The sequence below is a fragment of the Lonchura striata genome, chromosome 27 (genome assembly GCF_046129695.1).
Source record: "Lonchura striata isolate bLonStr1 chromosome 27, bLonStr1.mat, whole genome shotgun sequence".
NCBI lineage: Eukaryota > Metazoa > Chordata > Aves > Passeriformes > Estrildidae > Lonchura > Lonchura striata.
Genome location: NC_134629.1, coordinates 300,251 through 309,841, shown reverse-complemented (window position 1 = coordinate 309,841; position 9,591 = coordinate 300,251). Strand labels below are relative to the sequence as shown.

The following is a 9,591-nucleotide window of genomic DNA, read 5'->3' as shown; positions in this document are numbered from 1 at the left end:
TGTGCTTGTTCTCAGCTTATTCTCCACTGTCCTGTACCTGCTCCCTCAACTTTAAAAGACCCCTGAGTTAACCAAAGATTTTGGGATTTTCCCTGACGTGACAAGACGGATCTGTTGGCTGGATCACAAGGATTTCGTCTCTCTGTTGGTAGCTATTTCCCCTGGCCCTCTTTCTCTGTCTCTCTATCATTTATCTCCTAACCCTGCTATTGCATCTGCTGAGGGCATCAATAAAAGGTGCATTGGCTTTGACTGATACTGAAAGTCCCACTGCAGTGTGTCCTTTGCACTCCGAGATGGGTAAAATGAAACATCAGGACCCCTGCTTCTATCAGTGTTTCGTGGCAGCCCAGCACCCTAAATGGGGAGAGCCAAGAGGGAGGAGCTTTTGGGATTGCTGGGACTCCCAGCAGCCTGGGGAGGGCAGGCAGCGAGGAGAAGGGGGACCCCCAATCCAAGTGTGACCCCAGCAGCTGGGACAGGGGGGAACCCTGAACACCAAAGGGGAGCAAGCAGGGATGGGAAACTCCTGGGAGGCTTTTTCAGGGCTGAATCTTGGTGTTTGGGAGGTTTTTATGGAGCCCAGGTGGCCAGGGACTTCTAGAGATGGATTTGGGCAGAGGGACCTTCAAAATCAATGTGCTCATCCCTTGTTTTCCCCAAAGCAGGATTTCCCATTCCCAGCCGCAGGGAAGCTGCAAGGAAGAGGAAGAGCCTCTCCTTGTCCTTTCTCCCGCAGAGCAGGAGCTGAGGATGGAGAGCATGGAGGACAAATCCCCATGGCAGAACCTGGTGGAAGAGGCCGTTTTGAGCAGCTCCACAGCGCAGGAACCCGACAGGGAGAAAACGTCCCAGAGATCCCGCATGAGGACGGGCTGCAAATGTAGATTTTGGGGATTTAAGGGGGAAAGACGCACCCTGGGCCAGGGAGGTGCCCAGAGATCGAACCAGAACTCCAAGCTGGGGTTCCCTGAGCAGCTCCATGATGGGGAGAAGCCCCACAAGTGCTTGGAGTGTGGGAAGAACTTCAGGATGAGGTCCGAGCAGATCAAGCACCAGAGGATCCGCACTGGGGAGAGGCCCTACGAGTGTGGGGAGTATGGGAAGGGCTTCAGCCACAGCTCCAACCTGATCAGGCACCAGAGGATGCACACTGGGGAACGGCCCTACAAGTGTTCCAAGTGTGGGAAGGGGTTTACGAGGAGATCCCATCTCCTCGTGCACTATCCGAGTCACACAGAAGAGAGACCCTTCTGCTGCCCTGACTATGGGAAGGGATTCAGGAACAACTCACACCTTGTCAGGCACCAGAGGACTCACACGGGAGAGGCCCTATGAGTGTGGGGGGTGTGGGAAGAGCTTCATCCAGAGGTCCAACCTGATCGTTCACCAGAGGATCCACACTGGGGAGAGGCCCTATGAGTGTCCCCAGTGTGGGAAAAGATTCTCACAGAGCTCTCACCTGATACACCAACAGAGGCACCGGTAAGGGTAGCCCTGCAAGTGCCCCAAGTGTAAGAAGAGCTAAACTCCACCCCCCACTGGAGGACCCATATCGGGCACAGCCCTGGTGACCCACATTCCCTGTGATCCATGTTGGGAACACACCTGGCTGCTTCTCCTTTTGTGTCGACCTGCATTTTTTTCTGTTCTCAATCTCTCTGTGCTCCAAAAGGCAAGAGGGATCGATCTTTCATCTGAAAATCACTCACGTCCCACTGAAAACAACTGAATTTTAACCCACAGAGGCACAATCCCACTTCGAATTGTTTGTTCCCACCTCAAAAAAAGAACTTAATCCCTCACCAAATTCACTCAATTCCACAGCTGCCAGGGTGAGATGGGTTTGGGAGGAGATTGGGAGAAGTGGGATCCCAGTTTGGAACAGTGAGATGGGGATTGTGTGGGTGTCTTGGTTAGACAAGACAGGAGTCTGTGAAAGAGGGCAAAGCCTCCTGTACAATGGAGAACGGCAAACCCCCCTCCCTCTGAATTACCAGGATCTTTAAATTAAAAGGCTCTCAGGCAAAGATATGGGAGTGGGAGTAACAATTCTTTACTAGGAGAAAACTGGACAACAATTTAAAAAAAGGCAAATGCAATCGGTACAAACAAAATCAGTGAAAGAAAAAGTCTAGAACCTGAGGAATGCCAGTATCAGGTTTGCTGGGACAATTGCTTTCCCTTGCAATAGTTGATGAGTTGCAGCTGAAGTGGTGATCTTTAGAAGGGTATAATTTTCCTCTGAAGATCTGGTGGCAGTGGGGGCCGGTCTTCCTCTGCGCCGGGGTTGCCTCTGAGCTCCGCTGCCGTCGCCTCTGCGCGCCGGCTGCTTCGCTGCGAGTGCCGCCGAAGAGAGAGCGAGAGAGAGCTGCTTTCCCCGGGGATCCCGCGCAGAGAGAGAGAGCTGCTTCTCTCGGAGTCCCGTGAAGAAGAGAGAGAGCTGCTTCCCCCCTCTGGGTGGGACCCCTCACGGTGTTACATTTTTTCAGCCCTTCATTAAATCAGTCAATGGTGTATAAACAAACCATTGCCTCTACAGGACAAACCATTGTCTCTGAGAGAGTTAACAAAAACCTGTCCAACCGGTTCGCCTTCGACAGATGGCAAATGGAATACAAGCTTATCTTACAACCCAGGACAGTGGGGCTGGGTGGCTGGGATGTATTTGATAGCAAATAAAACTTTCAGACTTATTTGGGGTGCTTTTCCAAGAATGACGGACTGGAGAGGCAGCTTGGGCTTGAAGGAATGGGCTTGGCATGCAGACAGGGCTTCTTGGACCTTGGCGATGGTGTCTTGGGCTTCTGTCCCTTTAACTGCTTTATCTAAGTTTTTTCTGATGCACAGACCAGGATATCATCCATATAATGGTAAATGATTACATCTGGAAATAGGTTCCGAACAGAGGACAGGATCTGAGCAACATACCACTGGCATATAGTAGGTGAGACTTTTAGTCCCTGGGGAAGATACAACCAATGGTATCTTTTGAGTGGAGCCTCTCTGTTAAGAGAGGAAACGGAGAAAGCACTACTGTAGGATAGACCACACTCGATGGTAGGCTTACTTGGTCCCACAACTTGTGCCCACATTGCTGTAGGGCTGAGAGGAAGCCGTTCCCTGTGATTCTTTGGGAGTAGAAAGGTTTGTGCGATCAGAATTCCTCGTGAAAGGAAAAATGGTGAGTCCGTGCAGCACAGCTGGAACGAGATTTCTTGTCCTGGGTGCACTGTTTGTACTTCTGGAACAACAAAGATTTCCTCTGGGCCATGGAGAGTGTCCCCTATAACTAAAATGTCAAAAGAACCACCTTTTGGCCCATGCTTGCCTGTGGGAACATGATAAACATTCTTATTATTAAAGTCAATGGACAAAGCAGTTACCAACTGGTGCCATGTTCCCATCTGTATCGCTCCATGGGTTGGATCCTCTCCATGTGTCCTGGGATCTCCTGGGATGCTGCGTGGCTGGATCTGAGTGGCTTTTGATTTGTTGTCTTTGCGCAGGGCCTGGCCATACTCTGCTGGGAGTTTCTCGAACGCTGCTGGTAGCGCTGCTGGTTCTGGGGTCTCTCATAGGTGTTACGGGGATTTTGGGTAAGTGATCTGTCTTGACAGTCCTTTATAAAATGTCCAAATTCCCCACAGTGATAGCAGCAGGCCTGGTCTTTGGAAGTTACTGCTGCCACTGCAGCAGAAACTCCTTCTGCAATGCCCTTAGCAACAGCTTGGGCCACTGTGTTTTCAGTGGACAAATGACATGTACAACTTTCCACCATTTGCTCTCTGGTGGGTTCTGTATCCAAGGGTAGGGCCTCAGAATTGTTCTACATTGTTCATTTGCATTTGATAAGGCAAGTTTGCACAACAGTTCTTTTCTTGCCTCTGTGCTCTCTATCTGTTTTTCCAGAGCATCTTTTATTCTGTCTACAAACTTGATAAAGCTTTCATGTACTCCTTGTTTAATATTAGAGAAGTGTTGGGCAGGAATAGAATCACCTGGGGTAAGGAGCAAGGAGGTTTTGGTGCAATAGCCAAGTCTTGTAGTGCTCCTGAGGTAAGGTGTTAGCTTGGTCAGAGGGTTTCTGTAAATCCCCTTCTCCAGCCAGCTGTTTGACTATAAAATCTGGCCTATTTGCATCTTGACATAAGTGGCCGATAAAGTTTTAAATTGTCTTTTCCAATGCCTTTCCCATAGCATATATTCTGCCGGGGAAAGAAGGCAGTGGGCAATGTTTTTAGCATTGTGAGGTACCAAAACATGTGCTGAAAAGAGAGCTTACAGGAAATCTCTAAAAATATGTGAACTTCTCCCATGTTCTTTGGCTATATTTCATAGTTGTACCAGTTCTTTATTTGTGTTAGGTTCCCACATGTTCCAGTGGTCCCCCCTCTCTTCCCCTTTATATAAATTGCTGGGAAGGCAGAAATTCTCTGAGCTAGTTCCCAATCCCCTGCCCGAGTCACTTCCATTTTGATTAGAGCCCATGGATCAATGTCCTCTGTGTCAGAATCGGACTCACTGTGCTCAGAAGAGGAGTGAGAGTGAGCAGGAGGTGCACTACGCTTTTTTGGGCGTGTTGGAGCGGGAGCTTGCAGGGGTGTGGGGGCTGGACAGAGTGCGAGGGGGCAGCTGGCTGGGCTTGGCTAGAGGGAGGCAGCAGTGGAGCGGCGATGGCAGCGCCGCTGTGGCACAGCCTGCGAAGGGCTGAGGTGCGTGGGGAAGCGGGGTGCCCCCGTAGGGGTCTCGGAGGTGCCGTTCGGGGGGCGCTGAGGGTGGGTGGGTGGGTGCAGCGCTTGGGGATGAGGGCACGGGAGGAGCGGGGCAGAGGAGGCGGTGGGGCTGGGGAAGCTGCTGCCATCCCGGCGGGGCTGCGGCGGGCAGGCAGGCAGGGATGGGAGCGGGCTGGGGAGAGCCGCAGCAGGGCCGGGAGGCACGGCTGCAGGACTGGGGCAGTCACGGTGGCTGCGCGGAGGTTTTGGAGTGAGGCAGGGCGTTCCCGATGGAAACCGACGCAGTTACAGCCGAGCACTGAGCGGGGCACGGGGCGCGCAGCGCGCCGCGTGTTGCGGGACCGGGGAGCGGAATCCGCGCCTGCCGCGGCCGAGGGGGAGCCGGGGGATGGGTGGGCTCCACGGACCCCGCGGGTGGGTGGGGTGGGACAATTTCCGTGTTCCCTGTCCCGGGGACTGAGAGAGGAATGTTATCTGGCAAATTAGCATTTGAAGGGACAGTGTCTGTTGAGAAAGAGAAGGGTGGAATTTCCTCAGCAGGGGGAAGCTGCAGAGAAGTTGTCTTTTCCACTGTTTAGTAATTGAGTGAAATAGAGGTAGAAACTCAGTTAAAGAAGAGTTTTCATTAGTTTGGAAAGTGTATATTCTTGGCCCTACTGTGTCCCAAAAAGAATCTAAGCCGGTAGTGTGTGTTAATATCTGGAAACTGGAAATAATATATTCTATAAATTTTTTTAAGTTGGTTTTTGAAACATTTCCTCTAGAGAAAGAAAAGCTGTTAGCAGATAGGATTTCTAGGATTTGTAAATATAAGTCTCTCTCATCCTGGGATCGTTTCAATCTGCTAAATTTTCATCCCATTGCAGTATCATTCCCTTAGCCCCTCCAGCAGGAAAAAAAAAAGAAAAAAAAAAAGAAAAAAAGGAAAAAAAAGCAAAAATGGACCCAAGATAAAAGCACGCCAAAAGGCTGTTTAAAACTCACACTTCTTCAGCCAAATGTGGCTCAAAAGGACTGCTGGGTGGGTGGTCTGCCGTCCAACTCCTGAGGACTTCGTCCCAGATGGCGATGTGCAGGTTCATCGGACTTCTATAACGGAGGAGTTACCTTCAAGTGGTCATAGCTGGCCGAAGCAGTGACAATTCAAGAGGAATGCTGCTCTCAGGGGTGCCAGGATGCCAGTACTGAGTTAGGGTGGCCACGTAATGCAGCCTGGGCTCCCAGGGGTCCGTCCAACCCCAGCTGCCGCTGCCATGGGTGTCTGGGTAGCACTGGGCTGATAGGCACAGTCTGTCCAGGTCCCTCAGGCAGGCTCCCAGCCACAGGCAACTCAGCGAGCACCTCTGGAGTGCTTTCAGCTCTGTGAGTTCAGCTCTTAGTGATTTCACTGTGTGCTTGCAAGTGCCTCTGGCAGACACACAGGGATAGAGAGAAAGAAAGGCTGTATGCGGTTCCACAGCAGTGTCCTTTAATTTCAGCTCCTCTGAAGGGATGCAGTGACAGTTCTTCTGCCAAACTGGACAGAAATTGGGATTTATATAAGGTACTGGGGTGTTGGAGATTGTCCAATAGCCAGGGTTGAGAGAATACGACTGATAGCTTTACAGAGAGATAACAAGGGTACAAATGCAGAAGAGGGGCTTCTTTGGTCCAATCACCGTGACTTAGGCATTTCTTATCTTAGGTGAGTGACCGCCAGGGAGGCCTTACAGGGCCTCTGACTGCTACAGTGGCTCTACAGAACTTCATGGAACCAAGGGGCCATGGTGACACTGTGCTGCCTCATGGAATCAAGGAGACCATTGTCAACTTGGGGGCCCCAAGGAACCAAGGGTCCATGGTGACCTTGTGCAGCCGCAGTGTCACAGAGGAGCTGTTGTGACACAGCGAGGGCACACGGAGCCGAGGGGCCATTGTGACACATCAGGGCTCTGTGGAACCACGAAGCCATTGTGACATTGAAAGGCCTCATGGAAGCACGGGGCCATTGTGACACTGCAGAAGCACGGGGAACATTGTGACCCTCCAGGACCTCATGGAACTGAGGAGACCATTGTGACACTGTGGGGTCCCATGAAACCAAGGGAACATGGAACAGGTCCGGCTGGCTGGGCCTCCTGGAGAACACTTGACAGGTCCGGCTGACTTTGGCATATCGAGGGCTGCTTCTCATCTGCCCCTGAAGCCCTAGGGCTCTGGGCTTTCCTTCCTATGGGAGAGAACTCTCCTTCTCCTGCAGGGCCCTATGGCCAAAATTTGGATTCCTCCTCCAAAACCCTGTACATCCAAGGATTGTTTCCAGATGAAATCTGCCAGGAGAGACAGGTCTGGCTGCCCTTGGCCTCTTGTGAGCTGCCTCACATCTGCATTTGAAACACTGGGTCTTGGTGCTTTCCTTCTTATTAACAAAATTGCCCTTCTTCTCAAGGTGTCTGTGGTCAAAATTAAGATTCCTCCTCCCAAATTCTGTGTATCCAAGAATTCCTCCATGACAAAAGCTGCCAGGAAGAACAGGTCTGTTTGGCTGAGCCTCACAGGAGCCACCTCTTTCTTCTTCTGCCTTTGAATCACTTGGGCTCTGTGCTTTCCTTCCTGTGGAAAAGAACTGTCCTTCTTGTCTATGCAGAAATGGCCAAAATTGCGGTTCCACCTCCCAGAGTCCCTATATCCAAGGGTTGCTTTCAGACAAAAGCTACCAGGACAAAGGGGTCTGGCTGGCCTAGACCTCTGGTGGGAGCCTTTCATCTGCTCTTGAAACACCGCTGTTCTGTGCTTTCCTACCTTTGGAAAAAACCCCATCATTCTACTCTGGATGTCCATTTCTGAAATTGGGATTCCACTTCTAAAGTCCCCTATATCCAAGGGTTGCTCCCAGACAAAATCTGCCAGTACCATCAAGTCTGGCTGGCTGTCATGGTTTGACACTGGCACAATGCCAGTGCCCCCATGAAAATGTGATCCCTCCCTTGAATGCTGTGAAGTGGAATCTAGAATAGAGCAAAGCAGGCCCAAGCTTAATAACAGGAAAAAAAACTTTATTAAACTACTACTACTAAAGAAAAGAGAAAACTAAAGAAGGGAAAAAAAAAAAAACCACACAAAGATCAAATGAAAACCTTGCAAAACATTCCTCCCCCCACCACCCAACTCCAACAAACCACAGTGAGACACAATCTGGACCCCAATCAGGTTTCCACGCTCCAAACAACCGATACTCAGTCCATCGAGGGAACAGAGTCTCTCCTGTGCCACAGACCCCCTCCAAGAAACACAGCTCCACATCCTGTGTTTCCATGTCACACATGGCACCGCCCGGAGAAAAAGTTTGCCATGGTGACCCTTCTCCTTTCCATGCACAGTGCTCTCACCACTAAATGCATGGATGGACAGACTGCTTTTAGGATTTTTCCTTTCAAGGATGCTCTGCCAAGAGGGGAGAAAACAACAGTTCAGTTTTTTTATTGTTTGGGACCACAGTCCCCCCCATTTTCCCCTGGGGCTGAGGGCTCAAAAACAGAGATCTTCTTCTCTTCTCTTCTCTTTCCTTTCCAGGGCAGGGGGGTGCCACCACAAACCCCCTAACCTTTTCTCGGTTCACTCCAATTTTGTCTTTTTCCCAGCTGAAGCAGGTCTCTTGACTCACTGGCATCCTCCCAAAACACAGTCCCTCTTGAAGGAGAAGATTGGTTCAGGTTGTGGCTAACACAGAAAAGTCCAGCCAAAAGCCACTCCTTGTCCTCCTCCCCTCTAGAATTCCTCCTTCCAACATCCCAGGGTCCAAGGTGTCCCTCTTCCTCTCTTTCAAACCAAGGAGGGGAAAGGAAAATTCACAAAGCTTTCATTTCTCAAGAAAGGGTTAAAAGTCCGAACTCCCAGGGATGGCTCGATGCCCGGACATCCAGCAACTCCCACACAACTGGGCACCTTGCCGCTCCCCCCGCTCCTCCTTCCTCGCCGTGGAATTGCTGACAGGACAGGACCGCCGCTGTCTCTTTCTCTCTCCCCCTCGGGAGAGAAACCGGGGGGGGGGGAATGGAGACATCCCAGATTTCTTCCACCCTTCCATCTGCAGGGGCCAGCCCGGTTCCAGTCCTTCCACCACCTTTGGGGCTTACCTTTCAGGCCATGGGGCTTCCCCTCCCCCACCCAGCTTGTGGCTGGGCAGGGGAGGTTTGCACTGCACGCTGACCAGAACCAAAAAGAGCGAGTTCCCCTGGGAATTCTGCTTTCAACCCCTCTGTGTTCTCAGAGGCGTGTCTACTTTCAATTGGTCAATATCTAAATTGACCTCTTCCTTCCGGAAAAAATTCTCTTTCCTTGTCAAACCACGACACTGGCCTTGGCCTCTGGTGGCTGCCCCTGCCACACTGGGGCTCGGTCCTTTCCTTCCCGTGGAGATCACTGTGACACTGTGGGCACCTCATGGATCCAAGGGGATCATTGTGGCACCACTGGAGCCCATGGAACCAAGGGGCCATGGTGACACCACGGGGCTTCATGGAGCCAGAGACCATTATGACTCTGTGGGGCCTGATGGAACCATGGGACCATTGGGACCCTTCAGGGCCTCGTGTCACCAAGGGGGCATTTTGACACCTCAGGGCCTCCTGGAAGCAAGGGACCATTGGGACAATGTAGGGCCCCATGGAACCAAGCCCTGTCTAGCTTGGCCTCCCAGGGGCCACCTGACAGGTCTGTCTGATGTTGGAATGCCAAGGGCTGCCTCTCATCAGCTCTGGGAGTACTGGGGCTTTCCTTGCTATGGAAAAGAACTGTCCCTCATTTCAGATGCCCATTGCCAAAACTTACACTCTCCCTAAAAAATTTCCTATATGCAAGGATATCTTGCAGAAAA

General features: G+C 51.3%; 1 protein-coding gene across 1 annotated transcript; it reads left to right on the top strand.

Moving 5' to 3' along the window:
* Positions 1-296: 296 nt before the first annotated feature.
* On the top strand, positions 297-1,489 carry LOC144247543 (uncharacterized). Its single transcript, XM_077788552.1, is given in 3 exon segments — positions 297-300; positions 740-1,328; positions 1,330-1,489. Coding segments are annotated over 3 exon segments (753 nt in total).
* The last annotated feature ends 8,102 nt before the right edge of the window (positions 1,490-9,591 follow it).